General features: G+C 47.4%; 2 protein-coding genes across 4 annotated transcripts in view; one reads left to right on the forward strand and one right to left on the reverse strand.

The window, feature by feature from the left end:
• The window catches only part of LOC8039530 (succinate-semialdehyde dehydrogenase, mitochondrial), a 29,715-nt gene extending 16,100 nt beyond the window's left edge, over window positions 1–13,615 (forward strand). For both annotated transcript variants that reach the window (XM_029983912.4, XM_029983911.4), the window contains exons 8-11: window positions 1,518–1,676; window positions 10,207–10,376; window positions 10,941–10,999; window positions 11,939–13,615. In XM_029983912.4, the coding sequence (XP_029839772.2) occupies window positions 1,518–1,676; window positions 10,207–10,376; window positions 10,941–10,999; window positions 11,939–12,147 (597 nt within the window). In that variant the 3' untranslated portion in view covers window positions 12,148–13,615. The remainder of the gene's footprint in view (window positions 1–1,517; window positions 1,677–10,206; window positions 10,377–10,940; window positions 11,000–11,938) is intronic.
• A 1,179-nt stretch (window positions 13,616–14,794) lies between these two features.
• LOC8039529 (germinal-center associated nuclear protein) overlaps window positions 14,795–18,924 on the reverse strand; it is a 69,899-nt gene continuing 65,769 nt past the window's right edge. For both annotated transcript variants that reach the window (XM_040222463.3, XM_029983909.4), the window contains 3 exons: window positions 16,658–16,757; window positions 15,971–16,171; window positions 14,795–15,087 (listed from right to left, as the gene is read on the reverse strand). In XM_040222463.3, coding sequence (XP_040078397.1) covers window positions 14,951–15,087; window positions 15,971–16,171; window positions 16,658–16,757 — 438 coding nt within the window. In that variant the 3' untranslated portion in view covers window positions 14,795–14,950. The remainder of the gene's footprint in view (window positions 15,088–15,970; window positions 16,172–16,657; window positions 16,758–18,924) is intronic.

The following is an 18,924-nucleotide window of genomic DNA, read 5'->3' on the forward strand; positions in this document are numbered from 1 at the left end:
TTGACACGATAGAAATGAACCTCCGAAATGAGACTGTCCCAGCCAATACAGGACGTTTGTATTCAGCACGTAGTAATTGAGACTACGGCTGCACGTTGAATATTACCGGAGATCTGAATTCATGGGCATACCAACCGGGGGGGGACAAGAGGGGCGCTTGCCCCCCCAGTTCTCAGAGTGGGGGGGCAAGGCATGTGTTTTGCCCCCCCCTGAAACCGCCGCCACTGGGCAGGGCAACTACTGTCCGTCGGCGCCCAAGAGATACCACGGGCACCACCCCCAACCCGGTGGGGGACGTCTGGTTTGCCCCCCCACTCAAAGACAAGTTGGTACGCCACTGTCTGAATTAGTCTTCAGTCTTCATCGCCGCAACATCCCAGACGCTTTTCGTTAGTATGGGACATAAACCCAGAAAGCATCATATTCATTTAGCGGAGGCACAAACTCGGTAAGTTTATAATCAAAATCCTTGATTTATCTCAATCCCATGATTAGTGGTGGCACAGACAGAATGTGTTCACTTCATTCACTTCGCCACCTTCATGACACCAAATCATGCAACATGTGGATACGATATGGTCACATAGCTACCTGCACGCCTCTGGCATAGCAAAGAAACTCCTTTGACTGTTGTGCATGTACGGTGGTAATACAGTACAACCCACTTATAATGATAATGAGAAAACCCGAAATTTGAATCGTTATAACAGATTATCGTTGTATCTGGACTAGAAATTGATCATTTCCAGTTTAGAAACTCTAGAAACTGATTGTTATAAGAGGTACATCGTTATATGTGGTATCGTTATAAGTGGGTGGCACTGTAACTCTTAGGAAAGCGCCCGCCTAAACGCAAAACTGCGTGCACCACGGGAGGTGTTGCTGTTTGTTACGTCTTTGGCGAACTATAGATGTTACAATCGCGCAGTGTTGCGCTTTGCCGGGCCATTTATAGATTTCGAATTAGACACTCTGCGCACATCATGCTCACCTTGCATACCAGCCACTCTGGCAGTAATGGTACGCTGCCTCTTCCAAATCAAGCTTCCGACGCTTTTCGGAATTAAATTTAAAGGATGAGAGCTCATCATCCGACAGAAAGGCTCTGTATAAAGTACCTCCGGTTAGGGATTTGAAGCTGCTGGAAGTTTGAAGAATTGGATGCACCAAAATAAAACCGAACAGAAGGTGACAACTTTTCGCCTTGAATATTTTCGTCTAATGCTTCTAAACCTAAGCAACTTGCAGCTCTGTACATGCTCTTACTAGATAATTAAGCAAAATATCTGCACATTGATCCTTTCTTTTATTCTTTTAAAAACAAAACCTAACCACCAAAAGAAATCTTTTGGTAAAAAATAAAAAAATTTGATTGTTAAAGGGTTAATTACATGTTCTTTCGTTTCCTGTGGAATTCACGTCACGCATCTCACGACGGCTTGTCGTGGCATTCCATTGCTTTCCTTGTGGTTGTCGGTGTGCGTTTTGCGTTAATATTTCTCGCATTACTGCGACAGACGTGCGTGAGTGCCAACCGTATCCTGGTGCAAGACGGCATCCACGACCGGTTTGTGGCCAGCCTGGCAGAGGCCATCCAGCAGAAGATGAAGCCCGGCGATGGGTTTGAGCCCGAGACCACTCTGGGACCACTCATCAACGCCAAGGCAGTTGACAAGGTGAATCTCACGTACGGTTGTGGTCAGGCCACGTTAGCTCAAACCCCTAAAACGGGGGCCTTGAAACTCGTTTGAGTGGGGGGTTCAGATAGCTCGTCCCCAAAAGGTCAAGGGCCAACGTAAGGCGGGGGGTGGAGATAGGTCACAGAAATTTTGTAAGCTTGCAGTTTTGCCATTGACATCCTTAGCTTTAATTTGTTAATAGGGGTATAGTTTATATTGTTTCATATATTAGGCCCTTGCCTGATGCGATAAAAAAAAAGAATGACTGCATCTCCACATGGTTAATGATGTTGATTGGGGCGAAGCTCTGGTGGTACTGATGATACTGATTTTATTGTTCATAGGTAGTGCTGATGGTGCTGATTATTTTTTATTGCTCATAGGTAGTGCTGAGTTCCGGGTTGCATTTCGACTTCATTATTACTGCTTTATGGTCGGTGAAATGCAGAGCCAGTGGTTCTTCTAGCGGATCAGCTTGGATCCGCTAGAAGCCGTGAGAGTGCATCTCCACCGCTTAAGTCAATGGTTCATGTCAGAAAGAGAATGTGTGATATAAAACGTGGTTGTATACGCATTTGACGGCAGCACCCTCTCATCTATGAACGTTGAGCCAATGCATGCAAAGTTTAACGCGATTATATACCCATTTGACCGCAGCGCCCTCTCCTGTATAGACGTTGAGCGGCTACATGCAACGTTTCATCCATGACATCCCCAGCTCTTGAGTTACTACCACATCTCAGAGCCCCCTACTCGTCCCGCAGTCGTGGCCGAGTGGTTAAGGCGATGGACTAGAAATCCATTGGGGTCTCCCCGCACAAGTTTGAATCCTGTCGACTGCGCAAACATTTTTTCTTTTTATGTGAGCACGGACGCCGACGAAAGGACGGACAAGGCTAGACCCTAAGGAGCTTCGCCCCTAACATAAAGATGACACTGCCCCACCATTGCGCTGGCTTTTTAAAAAAAAAAATACAAGAGATGAAGCCTGTTGCTGAATTCGCTAGGGAATTAATCGAGCTCATCTCGTCTCGAAAAAAAAGAAAATATCTTTGACGAGAGTTCTCGCTCTCCCGACGAGTCCCGAACTCGTAGCGTCATCATTGGCAGTCGCTCCCGCCGAGCGAGAGTTCGTGCAGCCAAAGTGCGTCCTTTGGCAAAAAGATTGCGCTTGTGGCCTGGTAGCGGAATTGTCTTACGGGTGATAAACGTGACAAAAGACTGAGAAGCAGGACTTGAAGCAAAACACGAGGCAAATGAAAGCAGAATAGTTGGATAGCCTGAGCTACGTGTTGAGCAGAAATGAATCGGGTACACGAGATCGTTGTGGCGCGTGCCATTTCAAGCACTCAACATGGAAATAGGGGGCTCGCAGCCAGTTGCCTTTGGACTGTGTGTCTGAGATCCCTGCCTTAGATGTAACCCCCAGTGGGTTTGGTTCATTCGGCGATTAGTAGGGAGAGAGCGTAACCAACATACGACTATTTTAAGGGGGCTATATTTAGCATATGTGATTTACCCAATATTTATTGATTTTGTCTTCGTACGGTTCTGCACCCGTAGAGTGTTCAGATTCCCGTTTTGTGAGGGTAGGGCAGTTATATGTTTGCTCCCTCATGCACGCCGGCAAACAATGTCTCGTAAACGGACACTTTCGTCAAAGTGCAGCAGATTATTAGCTTAGACATCATTTAAAACCTCCACTTGTCTTTTTCGTGTGAGGCCAATCACGGTATCCGTAATTATTGTTTTTTCGGACGATATGACTCGGAGATCATACAACGATTTCACGCGATCCCACATAAGTCATATACAGTAAAACCTCGTTATAACAAAGTTGAAGGAGCGGTCGTAATTATTTCATTATAACCATTAGTTTGTTATAGCCAATGTCCATTTCTTCCCACTATTAGCAAGCAAGGGGAATTATAATTGCTTTGTTATATCCATTAGTTTGTTATATCCTGTTTTGTTATAACGAGGTTTTACTGTAACTGGGGTTCCGTACTCATTTTGAACCCTCTATGCAACACCGATAGTACTCTGAACTGTCACAATATTTTTCATGTTTGTGGTCTGTTCTGGCTTGTCAGTTAGCCTCATTGAGTATGTACGTTTCTCACAGTCTACCACAGCACTGCGGTTAAGCAAGAAATAGCAATCTCGATTTTGTTCGTACTGCTTCGTTGCAATGCACCCGCGTGCTGTGGGGAAAGCACCTTTTCAGAGCAGCACGTTTCTACAGGGTGTCTGGTATATAAAAAAAGTCATAAAATCTTGATAAATGCTGACGTTACAATCCTACCTTGCAGTAAAAATTTCCGAAATTTCATAAACTGCAATATTCGGCCGATTTTTGTTTTCAGATTCGAGATTTAGCGAGGATATTTGGGTATTGCAAAAATATTTGTGTGGACTACTCTATAGGTTTATTTTTTACCTCATCTCTCTCGTCTAGTGTTCCATCTGCGTGATGGCACAGTGAATAGAGTACATTACAACTAACTTAACTGGAGCAGTGGATGGAAAGTTGGGAAAAACTTTAATGAATTTGGCTGGGTTGTATTTAAGAAGGCATATTATAATCACATGCTGACTTTGTTATCATGAAGTTCTACGCATAAAATGTCCGGGGTGTTTATAATCCAATGACAAAAGCTTTGTTTTTATCTGAATTAAAAACACTTTTGTTACAACCTTTATAACTTCAATAGAACATCAATTTAGGTGCTTAATATTAGTCTGTTAAACATTATTTCTATGGGATATGCTATTTGATTTCCATTTGACTCCGTACCTAAAATAGCCATTCACAGCCATCGCATACCTGCTTTAGTCAGCATCTTGTTATTGTGCCTGGAGCGTCTACACTCAACTAAACAACTGGCGGTTGTGCGTTTAAAGGGGCCCTGCAATCATATTTAAGCGTCTACCTTTTTTGCGTTTTCCACATCTCGGGTTCGGGCAAGCCAGCGGGCACGGAGAGAGTAACTTAATATCAGTGAGTCATATTTTAACTGGACGACGCGGAAACCTCCTCCACCTACGAGGGCCACCTGCGTTGCCGAAAGCGCGCAATATGCGACGTCTTTGGTCCTGGGCTTACTACTGGTCAGAGCCGCTAAAAGCTTTTTATTTTTAGTCGAAATACAAAATGTAAGTGTCGCGAACCGTTTCAATTATGTATGAAAGTAGTTTTTATTAAGTATTTTAGATCAAAAAAGCAACAAATGCAGTTTATAAAGTACGGAAACAAGAAAAGACCCGTCGACAAATTCGCCACCAAGCGGTGGAAAAAACAGCGCATACTAGAAACGGCTAGTGGGATGAGGTGCCAACGAATGGCAAGCGTAGAAAGGTCTCGGATGTACGCGGCGGCGCTGCGGTCGTATACCGGCTCGAGGATCCGACCAGTTCCGAGTGTTCCGAAGGCTTTCGGCGTGGGCTTGGCTGGTGATTTGGCATTATGGCAGCGCGAAGTGGCGCCCGTTTTGAACTGATCTTTACCCCGTGTTTGCTGTCGTTTGTGGCCAATGAATTGTTATGCCGAATCAGTCTTTAACACCTTGCCTACTCATTTTTTTTCTTTAAAGATCGTACAGAAAGCTTTATTTAAATCAAGCAATTTGCGTCAAAATAAAGAAAAACGTTTCCTTGGCTTTCAGGCGTAGTCTCTTGCTCTATACCAGGACTTCTGGTCGTCTCCTCTTCTTCAGTAGTTCTTCACAGTATGATAGCGCTGAAAACATTCAGGAACATGAAGAGCCACCTTGCATTGTCCACATTCCCATGTTGTTTCACTCCGTTTCTTGTTGGCTGTGCACACTTTGCACGCCCGCGTCGGGTTCTTCTTCTTCTCAGTGGGTGCGATGTGTAATGATGCACAAGGCAAAGTATGTCTTTATCTCATCCGGAGTGGTGTCAAACCATTGCTCCTCATGGCATTTCTTGGGGCGATCCTCGTCGCCCATCTCTTGTTCGGCGTAGCGATTTGTCTCAGCAGAGACAGACGCCCAAAAATCATGACTTGCAAACACGGAAAAGGCAGATAAGGCGCTTGTCTTCTCACCAAGACTGCGTTGAACCCTTGCTGACACACCTGGGGTTTCTACAAAGGTGAACTGAGCAGGCTGGTTGTCCCTCTTCTCCCACTTCCACTGACGTGCAGACGCCGAAGTCGATGAAATGCTTCCAGGATTCGCATCGTTTTCAACACTTTTCTCACTGTCCGTTGAACTCTCATCGGATTCCGAGTAATCGGAAAGGCAGCAGGATTCGTCGTCAGAAATACTGGCGCAATCATCACTTTCAAAAAGAAGTCTTTGTATATCTTCGTCCGCCAAAGCAGACCTCCGCGCCGAAGACATGTTTTTGGCGCGCTTGCTTACAATAGCGCGCTTATTTTTTGTCAATGGAGCGCCCTCTCTCTGTCAAAAGGCAAAGCAAACAAGAAAAGAACCCAAGGTAAACAGGAGCAACAGGGGTAGTGCCGCCATCTGCCGCAGAGCTCACAAAACAAGCTCTCAAACCGAAACACGAGTCACACTCGTGGTCGGGTTTTATGGTCCGTAAATGGCGGCACGAGTGACACTCGTTATTAGTAGGCAAGGGGTTAATCGCGCAGCAAAAGCAATGCGAGCCGCCCTGGCCACCCGCTTCATACAGCCTATCCAACACATTCTTTAGTGGCGCCCTCTCGAGCCGTCGACACGGAGTGCGGCAGCCGTGAGCGCTCGATGAGCTCACTACTCCTCCTCTGGTTCACGGCCACTCAAGCAAGGACCTACGTCATGGAGGAGGTTATTTTTTGCTTGTTTTTGTAATTCTAATTTGCCTATAACTTTTAAAATAAAGCGAAATTTGAGAAAAGAAAAGTGTCTTTAAGTTACCACGTTCAGTACAAATTGAACACCAGTCAAAAACATGTTGCACGGCCCCTTTAAGGGAACCAAACCTGCCCTGCAAAAGGTTGCACAGAAGCAGTAAAGCAAAGTAGACAATGGTTGTTTAGTTGGACAGGCCAACACATGAATCTTAACATTTGGACAGGCCAACACATTCAGTATATAATGCTTGCATTGGTAGGAATGAAAATGAAGTGTGTGCTTGTGCTCCATAAGATTTTTGCTGTTCCAAAATTGACTTTTGACTGCTCCAGAAGGTGCTCCAAAATGACTCGGGGGGGAAAATAACATCACTAAACATCCCTACTCAGAAATTAGTCTGTCCATGCATCCATATATGCTTTACAGCACGCGACGCTCAAGTGACTGCCACGACTTGATTTCGTAGCATTGCGTGACATTTGATGTCCTATAAACAAATCCGAACAATCTCCCCTTAAAGGGGCCACGCAACAATGTTTGGACTTTGGTCAAATGACTGTGGGAGTTGTTCCCCTGTCATGTCTGGATTAAAGAACTGGAAACGAACCTTGCCTGCATAGGTTAGTTATTTATTACAGCGGAGCTGTTAAGGGCTAGGTTCCCCAGGATAGTGTCCGTGTATGTCGACACAAACCTACCTGGACAGCTACCGAAGCGACGGCAGCAAGCACACAACCAGTATGGTTTCCGCCGTCACTCGTAGATGGCGGCAACCTTTCCAGCTATAATAAAAGAATGGATAGTTGGCCGCGCCGGTGGGAATTCATTGTAGGAAACAGTGCAAAAAACGGACGACGACAAAGAAGAAGCTCACAGTGTATCGAGTACAGCTCCGCTGGTCTTCCTTCTTCACGAGAGTGGAAATGCTGAACGTTTTTTTAAATATTGTCAAACAATTGAAGTTTTGGGTGCCTGCCAACCACTCTCAACGCTTACGCCGTCTTACGAGTCACATGCACAGCAACGCGTTGCCGGACGCTCTGGGCACGCGGAGTATCTGGTTGGGTTCTCTTTCAAAGTCTCCAACATGTGCTGACGCTGCTTGCGATTCACATGGCAACCTTAAAGGTTGGTCTGAGCGATGTGGAGAGGGGGAGAGAAAGGGGGGGTGGCATGGTGGCATTATACAGTCGAAGCTCGTTAATTCGACTCTCGTTATTTCGATCATCGCGTTAATTCGATCCTTCCGTTTAGCACCGTCAGAAATGTACGTGATTCAATAGGCAGAAAACCCCGGTATTTCGATCTGATAAATATCCCCAACCCGATAATTCGTCCCGGGAGTCAGCATCTTCGTAACCGGGAAATACTTTTTTAAGCTAACACTATAAGTTTAAAGGTTAAAACGGCGCCTCAGAACACAACACGCGTCCCTACCCATATTGGCAAACAGCCGTTGCAGCGAGCCCGCGCCTCATTGCGACACCTCCACAGACGCGCGATGCCCGTCGGCGCCTCCGACGCCTCGAGCACGCGCGCGCTCCGCGAAAGGGCGCCCGCGCAGACAGGCGCCCTTTCGCCGGCGCATCGCCTGGCATCGCGCCGGAGAAAGGGCCGATTTGATTAGTCGAGGTAAGACCCAGTCAGAGCGCACCGGCCCGATCACGTGGGGAGGCGCGCGGAAGGAGACGGGAGCAACGAGAGGGAAATGAGTGAGCGATGAAGTCAGAAAGAACGTCGGGAGGATGGAGAAGGAGACTGGAGAAAAATGAGCGAGCGATGAAGAGGAACCGTGCTGTCACGCGGTTCCTGGTTTCTGTTCTTTGGAGTGCGCGGCGTTTAACGCTCATACCGAAAAATGTCGAAAGAAAAGCGAATGATTTAAAAACAAAAGTTCACATACTCAACGAAGTTAGGGAGGGAAAATTGTCCAGAAAAGAAATCGCCGAAAAGTATGACCTCAAGAAAAACACGCTTGCTACCTACATTAGGAATGAAGCAGCAATCGTGAAAGCTTTTGAAGAAGAGCAATTTGTGAATTCAAGAAAACGCCTTCGCAGTGCAGCCCATCCAGAACTCGAAGAAGCCGTTTACAAATGGGTGACAGAAGTAAGAACGCACAACCTTCCGATGACTGGAGACATGATTCGCGCAAAGGCTCAACAGTTCAGCGAACGTTTGGGCATCGAGGGATTCCGTGCTTCCGAGGGATGGCTCGCAAGATTCAGGGAGAGGCACTCTCTTATTTTTAAGCACGTGTGTGGTGAAAGAGCCGATGTGGATGAAGATTTGTGTGAAAACTGGAAGACGTCGGAGCTCGCACGTATTCTTGCGGAGTATGCGCCCGAGGACATATTCAATTGCGACGAAACGGCGTTGTTTTTCAAAGCTCTCCCCGACAAAACGATAACGTTCAAAGGGGATCCTTGCACTGGGGGAAAACGCAGTAAAGAGCGGGTGACCGTGCTCGTGGCAGCCAACATGATAGGCACGGAACGTCTGCCTCTTTTGGTGATCGGGAAATCCAAGACGCCACGATGCTTTCGGAACATCCCGCGGCTTCCAACGGACTACCGTTTCAACAAAAAAGCTGGATGACACGTGCGATCTTTCAAGATTGGCTTCAAAAATTTAACCGCCAGTTCGCGTCCAAGGGGCGCAAGGTCGTGTTAGTAGCGGACAACTGCAGTGCACACACAAAAATGCCGGAGCTGTCTATGATCCGCCTGATTTTCCTTCCACCCGCAACCACCTCACTCTTGCAACCAATGGATCAAGGAATAATCAAACACCTGAAAGGCTTGTACCGCAAGCATCTCATGGCAAGAATATTGCTTTGTCTGGACCAGGGTAAGCGCTATGAAGTCACTCTGTTGGCGGCGATTCATATGCTTGTTAAAGCTTGGACGGACATGCCAAGCCAGGTCATCGCGAACTGCCTTCGTCACTGTGGTTTCTCGTGTGATGGAAATACCGCGAGTTCGACGGCTGCATCGGTTACTACGTCTACATCGGCAACTGCATCGGCTACAACATCGGCAACCACAATTGAAGATGAAAACTTTGACGAAGAGTGCAGTGCTCTAATGTCCGCCCTACCCGAAAACGTTAGTTTCGATGATTACGTTGCGATAGATGATGGAGTGCTTGTGTACGGTCAATTGACTGACGACGAAGTCATCGCATCGGTTCAGCATCCCGAGGGTCAGGAGGACGACAGCTGCGAGAGTGACGCCGAAGAGCCGCCGCCACGCCCATCTCCTGCCGAAGCATCCGCTGCGCTCGATGTACTTGCGAACTTCGCAACGTTTGAAGACACCGACGGGACGATGTGGCCGCACATTGAGGATATGCGGAAATTTGTTTTTGCGAAGCGTCTGACGGGAATGCGGCAGCAGAAAATATCGGCGTTTTTTTCGAAATAAAACTCCGTCGTCGCGGTTGGCTTTTGCCGCTTCTCGTGACGTACGTCGTTACTCATTTTTGATCGATATTCGATAATTCGACTCTTCGATAATTCGATCTATTTTCGAGGAACCGTCAGAGTCGAATTAACGAGCTTCGACTGTAGTACTTAAAAGATAAAGGTTGCTGCCAATCTTTTAATGCTTTGGCATTTTGAAAACTGCTCCCGCACATCGGAGCGTCTAAAAAAAGAGCGAGTCGAAAAGAACAAAAAATGGCATGTTTTTGCACGGCAGGTGGAGCACCACGTAGCGGATGCGGTCGAGAAAGGCAGCACGGTGGTCCTCGGAGGCAAGAAGCACAGCCTGGGCGGGAACTTCTTCGAGCCGACGCTGCTCACCGACGTGCAGAGGGACATGCTTGTGTGCCAGGAGGAGACCTTTGGCCCCGTAGCTTCCATCATCAGGCAAGCAGTCCACAATGTACAGTCGACGCCTTGTGTGCATCCTTTTTAATGCATACATTTTAAAGGGACAGCTCGATACGGGAACCTTCTACAAACCTTGCTTGCTCGTGTTGGTCGCACCGTTGCGAAACAGTTTCTGTTGTGTGTGTTACCAGTGACGTAGCCAGGAATGTTTTTCGGGGGAGGGGGGCTGAGGTGGCTGTGATGTCCACATGAATTGGGGTGTGGAGTGGGGGAGGGGGGGGGTCAAAGTGCATGTGTATATCATAGAGTCAGCTGAATTTCAGGGGGGGGGGGGGGGGGGGGTGTGCACTGGTGTTTACTCAGTGGGAAATTAGTCATCTCCAACGATGAGCTTTTGCTCCACGTGCTCGTGTTATTAGGATAATCTAGTAGGCGCGGGGGCATTTCATCATCACGTTGTTCGCATGGCGGTCCCTTCTCCATGTGCCACATTGCAAATCATTCCAAAAGCAAGTGCTGCTCGTTAAAAACACCTTATCAAGTGCTATGGCAACTCGTTGCATTTGATAGTGTCTTAGCTAGTCATTTTCTTTTTTCAAGGTTCAAGACTGAGGAGGAAGCGGTGGAGCTTGCCAACTCCACTCGAGTTGGTCTCGCAGGTATGAATCTTTGCTACGCCTGCCTCGGGCGAGGTACTAACTAGGTTCTTTTCTCGTAAGCATTTGTTCTACTTTGTTCTACAAAAGAACTCTACGGGTCATTTCAAGTTTATAGAGGAATTTTTATGACCTTCAAGCTAAACATTATTCTAGGTGCCGTTGTGTGCGCTTCTGTGCGGTGCAGATCTATCGAGACACACAAGTTACAAGCTGTGTGCTAGTGCACAGTGCAGCTCACTGTTATTTGGAAGCATAGTTGTTTTTTGCTGTTTTTCACACAATAAACTAAATTCACTAGCATCGAGTGCTAGTGTATTCAGCACTTTCTGATTTTAACTGAGTGTGTTGCAGCAAGCAAAGGACATACTCAATTGAATGCAAATAACCTGTAGTCTGTTTGATGTGCCTATCGGGAGATGGCACCACGGACCCAATTCTCAAGTTATCCACGGCAATGTCTGCCGTTTGTTGGTCTCATTTTTTGCAGGAACATAGCTACACCTTAAAGTTTCGCTAGGTAAAAACCTTTACTGAACTATACCTTCGACAAACATTTTAGGACCCAGACAAGTTTCAATTTTTTTTGGACAATTTCAGAGTCAGCCTAGGGATTTGCGACACTTTCCATTTCTGTCGGGCCTCGCACAAGTTCCTCGTTTTAGTGCCTCGTACTCTGCACGACACTCTTGCCGCAAGCGAGCGATTGCCAGTTTTTGCTGTTTTAGTCTTAAAACGAAAAAGGCCGCCAGAAAAATTACTAGCATCGCGGGAAGTTTTCATTTAGGAAAGTAACCTAGACAGCAAAGTTTGGTGCAAATGGATACTCTGTCCGAGTAAAATGCAAAAAAAAGCGCCGACGTCGTGTTGGCACCGACTGTCACGCAATACCCGCGCAGTGACCTTCGTAGCAGGGAGGAAATGAGGTTTGTTGTGTTGCAGGCTACTTCTACTCGGAGAACATCTCCCAGGTGTGGAGGGTGGCCAAGGCACTGGAGGTGGGCATGGTGGGCGTGAACGAGGGAATGATGTCTTGCGCCGAGGGCGCCTTCGGAGGGGTCAAGGAATCCGGCCTGGGACGTGAGGGCTCCCGTTACGGCATGGACGAGTTCATGCAGCTCAAGTACATCTGCTTCGGAGGACTCGAATGAGCGCCTCGATCCGGGGACGCACACCCGGTTCGCACGGAGACTGACTGCATTACAACTCCTTGCGTTCCACTACGACACACCGCGAGGATAAAGGCCCGTATGCACATTTGCGTTTGAGCGCAATGCGTTCAGTTGCGGCGGCCGGACGCGTAACGTCACGAATGGCGACTGCACCAAGCTGGTACATGTAGTTGCGTTGACACACAGTCGGTCGCGGTCAAGAGCCGATAAGAATGTGCCATCGTGACTAGCGGCTCACTAATAGTAAGCGAAATCCACAGAAACGTGGCGACGGCGTCGACGTGGCCGACCTTAGGACTATCCGGCCAGCTTCCTTGACTTCCATCGAGTTTGAATTGTCACAGCCTCGGAAAAACTCGCTCCTGTAATACCCACCGCTCCCCAAAACTAAACACCAGTGTCCCGTACCCGAACGGAAAACTGGATACGCCTCGCCGACGGGCGCGGCGAGCGCGCGACTTTCGTTTCTCTTCTCTACTTCTACTTCAGTGGGTTCTGCGATGGCGCGCTTCACAGCGCCAGTGCATAAGCGCTGCCTGCCATAAAAATGCCATTCCATACTCAAATGCAAATGTGCGTATAGGTCTTAAAGCTTCTGTATACGAAAAAGTGACACAAACCTCCTCTCCGTGGGGGAGACTCCCTTCTCCCTCCCTCTTTCCCCTCCCGGCAGACGGCGCCATTTTTGATCGTGGCCGACACCACCTGGAGTCGGTGACGGGTTAAAAAGCCAGTGGACACTCTGCCTCGAGCGCAAGCTTTCTGCCTTTGAGAACACTTCGTCGCACGTGCGGCCAAAGCTTGGTGGAAAGCAAGAAGCATGCACTGGAAGCATTGGTTCCTAAACCTGTCACCGACTGTAAATAATGTTGCGACGCAGTCAGTCCCACTCCGATACTAACGTCCAAACCAGCCCTTAGTTCCTGTAACAGAACCAGGAAGACACCCCGAAGGAACTCCACGAGCACTAAACAGATACTTGTCTTCCCACAGAGCCAAGGTCAGATAGGGAGTATACTGGATTACTGCTTTTATAGATAATATATTTTTAACTATACTATATGTATTCTTTGCCTCTGTCCCGTCTGAAGCGAATATCTGCGACCCTCGAAGTTTGGAACAGTCAACGCGTGGGGGAAAAGACCAGAGCCAAAAGCTTTTTTTGTATCAAATATTTTCTTATGAATTTGCACTATGAAAGGTTTGGGTTTTCCTTCTCTGTGCAGCCGACTTAGTCACACACACCCTTCAAGCATGCCTTGTACCTGTATACTGTTTGTTCAAACTAATACGAAAGTATCTAGCCTGGCAGCTAAGGAGATTTTCCTGTTTTTAATATTTTGTTCCATTCCCATAGCAGGGAGCATGAACAGGCTTCCGATACGTAGCCAATGGCAATGTGGCTACCGTCTTCCAGTTTTACCGCAATAAAATGTGTCTGAAACCATGTTTGTCGACTCCTTTGAAAGTAGAGTCTAACAAGTAGAGTCTAGTAAAGTAGAGTAGAGGTACAGTCTAAGCTCGTTACAACAGACCTGGTTACGCAGACATTTGGATATAAAATACCCATTTGTGAAGTTTGTTTGGTTTTCCTCTACAGACCATTGACTCAACTTCATACCTGCATACAACATACTCCTCATACAACAGACAGAAATCTTGGTCAAAATCAAGGTCTGTTATAACGAGCTTAGACTAAGTGGATCTTATATATTGGTATGCTTTGATTGGTGAATTCATTTTCCTCTTTAGCTGCTTGATTTTGAAAGCTTTGGCTATTTGATAGCGTGCAAGCTGAAAGTTCACGCAGACATTACTGGTTCATATTGTACTTGTGCAGGTTTTGGCCAAGTGTGTGTGCAGCTAGGAGCATGTGCAAGGAAAGCTAGCACCGCTGACCTCGCGGCTGCACTTCTGGGTGCTTCGTTAGAACAGCATAGTTTCACTCCCATAGTGTACCCGATAGTACTACGGCAAGTGCACACGAGCTGGTTTCATCTGGTCATTTTTGTCCAACCCCTTTTTCCCTTTGCTGCATGGTTACTGTGTCTGTACTTAATATAGGCTGAAACAGCATTATGACCCCGGAGGATATCTCGACAAATTACAACCATGATCTAATCTTAAAAATTGTTTTGACGTATAAAACATTAAATTATATTAACAAAAATGGATTGGATCCACAAAAGACTGCTCAGACAGTGTAAATAAATTTGCACTAGAGAGTTCATTTCGCTCCATAACAAAATGACAGCCATTGCAAAAACCTAAAACAAAACTATTTCAAGAGCTCTTTTTTTATGCTTATACATGAAAATAGCTTCAATTTTTATAATCCACGCTTCATAAACCCAGCATTAGCTTTCAATGAAGCCTGGAGCATTTGCACCAGCTCTATTAACCGTATAAATAAATGACAATTATGGCGCATCTGGGTATTACTATCCTCCGCTCACCCCTTAGCTGACAGTGCGGGGAGAGCTACGTGCTCGCCAGACCACTCGACCACCAGACGCCCAAACAGTCCAACAAGAACATAGGTTCCACCGCACCGTCTGCTTGGTGGTGAACTATGATTGGAGCATACCGATAAACCTCTAGATCCAAAATTAAAGATGCCTCTTACTAGGTTCCAAATTTCACAAACTCTATTTCCTCGGCACTCCGAGGAGCGAAAACAGTTGCAAGTACATAAACAGGCACACAACGAATGGGCAGGTCCACGATCGTTCGCAACAGTCGGCGCGGGCCACATTGGTTTCCCCGGACGAGTCTCCAGCTCTCAGGAGTCGAGCGCAGTCACCAGCAGTGCCTGCAGCAGCGCCGATGATCTCCGGCGCGCCTGCAGCTCTTCCTCTGCAGCCGCCACGAGCGCCTCCACGTCTTGATGGCCCTCTGGACGGACGCACACCTCGCCACCTGGAAGGCGGCAGGGCGGCCGAATTTGTCAAATTGGGGGGTTTTACATGCCAGACTGACGAAAGAAGTGTAGCACGGCTCGGGGGAGGACTCGAAATGACAAGGACTCCCTGGGGGTTCTCTAACGTGCGACTGAAACCTCGGCCTTTTTTGCATTAGCCTCCGTGGGATTGCGGACGCCTTGGCCGGCATTCAAACCCGCAACCTGGGGATTCGAACCCGCAACCCAGGGATTCGAACCCGCAACCCAGGGATTCGAACCCGCCACCCGGGGATTCAAACCTGCAGTTCTGGAGTTGAAACCCGCCAACTGGGGATTTGTAGGTTGGCGCTTTGCCAGTGCGAACTACACAAGTGCACGCACGAGCAATACACGGGGAAGGCGAAAAAAGTGGGGGGGGTGTCAGGCATACAAAAGAGACGCCCTATCATCCTCATGCTGTTGGTGACTATAGTGACACGATCACCATGCTGTGAGACAACTTTATTGCCTCGCGGCATATCTGCAAAAAAATACTTCCCTGCAGAAATAAGTACCATGTTATCCATGTCCAAGTCTCTTTACTTTTTTCAATAATCTCGGTGCGTCTTATATGCATTTTTTTCCTATAAGTGTGGTTAAGTGTGCAAATTTGCCGCGGCAGTTAGACTACCTCTCTTTTATTACATTATAACAATCGGAGTACACACGTGCAGGCTTATTGATGCGGTTTTGCCTCGCCGACTGCAAATGAATAAATGCTTGTTATACGAAAGTGCAACCTATAAACCGGAAAGTATGAATCGCTTCAAACGTGCCGGCAGCAGATACGTTCCAGGCAGCGTACATCCGGCAGTGCAAAGTCTCCGCCCGCAGAAAGTGGCCGGCGAAAGGGCAACTTGCCTTTTGGGGCTGTGCTCAGTGGGGGTGCCAGAAGGGCCTCCAGTCTGGATGTGAGGGACCTGGACAGGGCCCTTTGGCGGGCCACCAGCCGCTCCAGGTCCCAGGGGACCTCTGGTTCGGCCCCTCCCACCGCTTCCCCGCTGCCCACGCTCTCTTCGTCTGATGAGGAGGGCTCGCTTGCTTCGCTGTCGGCCTCTTCCTCTGCAATACGAGAGCGGCACCTTCTCTCCAATCTTGACGACACGAAACAAGCCGATGCATCTTTTCCGAAACCAAACGACGGAGGTACATCGAAAAGCACTGAGCTAAAAAGCGTGAATGCTACGGCGTCGATTTACGAGCGTTCCTGAGCTCCAAAGACGTGCTGCACGTAATGCGTCCCTCAACTTCATCCGTCTTCGGACGAAGTCGCATTAGGCGCACCGTTTTCCCACTAAACCGAATAAAGAGAAACAAGCCAGGTTGGTACGAAGTCCCGCCTGCCCAGTCGGGAAGGGGGCAGAATGCTTCGCCACATTGCCTCGGAGTCACCGAGGCAGTGTCGTTGGAAGTGGACTGCGCAGTAATCGCCATCCGCAACATTTGAACGAGCCACTTGCGTTGTGCAGCTCGAGGAATACGCCTCTTTTGGGCGAGCGATTCCCCGCCGGTGGGAACAAAGACGTAACCTGCCGCAGGGTGACGCACCCGTGTTGGCGGGGCTGGGCATGGGTCCCGTCACGTCTTGCCAGGAAGTGGGCAGCGAGAAGCGGCTCAGCTCTTCGGGAAGGTAGTGCACCAGCAGCTCCTACGGAGAGAGGTGCCGCCGTCACGATCGCTCTCAGAGAAGAGCAGAAAAGGAGAAGACGGGAAGGCACAAGCGAAGTTTAAACGAGCAAGGGAGGTGCGTCGAGGTTTTTGTGACGCTCGGTCACGAAGCTTGAAGATGCCTGCTCAATTGCAAGGAAGGATGCCGTCGGCAACGATCGTCGCCGCCGCGGTTCAACTGGCCAACAACTTTCTTCCTCTCCTAAGCAAACTGTCACTTCTCGCAAGTCCGCGACACCTACGTCGATCGACGAACCCCTCTTGACTATACTTTAAAGTCGCGCTAACCCATGAGCAGAAGTAGTGTGTACCTATACCCGTTTTCCCTTCAAGAAAAAAAAATAATTTTGCGCATTGTTCGTACGCGGTGTGAAGTAGTTCTTACGAGAGTTGGTTGTCGGAGGTAAAAAGAAAAGCTTTTGGCATTTCAAACGTGTAGGTCTTGATAAGATAACATATAACTAATCTAGCATTCACCTACATATCTCTTTATCCACATAAACAGAGAAATTAGTAATGGTCCACCAGGTGCCAGACTTTTTATACGATGGTTCTTGGGGTGAAAACGGGTATAGAAACTCGTTAAAAAGAAGCTGAGGAGCGTCTTAAAAAAAATGAGTGGGAGTTATATTCTTACATAGTTTCATCCCATGAATTCAAATATCATGACCATTCCACTTGTAACTATCGATAAAGGTGGGGGGAAAAAAAGCGAGTCAGCACCAAGAGCGAACGGTCAAAACAGTGGGACGTCGCAGCAACGCCACTTTTGCTCTTTTCGGCATCCTCCTTTTACTCACTCCAAGGAAGGTAGGGCTTCACAGCTCTTTTAAAAGTGTTTTTATGGCAACATAGAGCATGAAATCGAAAATGCTTTTTGATTAGTACTTCAGTTTCCCTTTAAGAGGAGACACTGGCTTAAAAATTATTTTTTGAACTATTTATAAGATTGCAATTAAATTTGCGAGGGATATTGAGGATCAGAAAAAGGGGTACTGTGCAAACTTGGACTTCTCTAAGGCATTTTTCTTAGAAGCTAGACATTTGTGTTTGAAGCTGTGGCACTCTTCCCTAAGGAATCTATGGTATACAAATTAAGCCAATAAACCTCCATTTTATTGCTCGAGTATAAAGTGGGTAGTGTAGGACTTCAGGCTATCTAGTTTACATTATTGTAAAACTGAGAAAAATGGATTCAAACATTGAGACCCTTTACTTTATTAATTTCTCACAATCTGCACCATCTCAAAAGCCCCAGCAAAATAGGTCTGTCCTTCAGCTGCCTGGTTCCTTAGTCTCTTGAGGATTGTTTATAGCATCCCCTGTTTGTGGGCCACTTGGAAGACTCTGCCATGTGCCTTCTGCTTTGCTTTTGAGACACTAGATTGCACGTCCTTGTCAAAGTGCCGCATCTGGTCACTCCAGGCTCTATCCCTGTCTCGAAAAGATCCCCCTCAAAGTCCTTTGGGCCCAAGTTGAACTCGAGCACTGTGAGTAGAATAGCCGTTTCTATCGTTCATCGAGACACGAAGTCTGTCTACAAACACTAGCCCTAGCCGAGAGCATTGAATGACTCATTCACATTCCGAGTCATCATTTTGGCAGATCTCTTGAGAAGGTCGTGCCAGGGTAAATGGTTGTACGGAGGAACCAAATCCTTTACAATTTCCATAGAGCAGGAAGGGCTGTGCAGCTGTGGCTTTCTCATTGCCTCCAGTGATGGCACTATGAATCTTTTCCTTGAAGGCAGCCCTGATGTTGGGGCTCTTCACCAGTAGAGCAAGAGTGCAGGAGGAACACGCCTCTCTGCATCGCCTAAACTTTTGGGGATTCACCTTCAGGGCACATGCATAATATAGTTTCGTCAACTTTTTTATGACCATACCGGTAAACTTGCACCGTTCACCGAGCCCCTTTCTTTCCTTTCTTGAGGGTCTCCGATCAAGGGTTCATCCATACATTGAGCACGGAGAGGTTGGTGTTTGAAAACAGTTTATAATTGTTGGCTGATAACTCACTGGAATGGCTCCGGAATGCAACGTGCATTGCCATCTTGTACAGAATATTTTGTATCAACGCAAATGTGCAATATATGCTTTCTATATTTTCCGAAAGGGTGCATTACTGGTTTATAAAACCCAAAATGT

This window comes from Ixodes scapularis, unplaced genomic scaffold (genome assembly GCF_016920785.2).
Source record: "Ixodes scapularis isolate PalLabHiFi unplaced genomic scaffold, ASM1692078v2 PGA_scaffold2__306_contigs__length_199485367, whole genome shotgun sequence".
NCBI lineage: Eukaryota > Metazoa > Arthropoda > Arachnida > Ixodida > Ixodidae > Ixodes > Ixodes scapularis.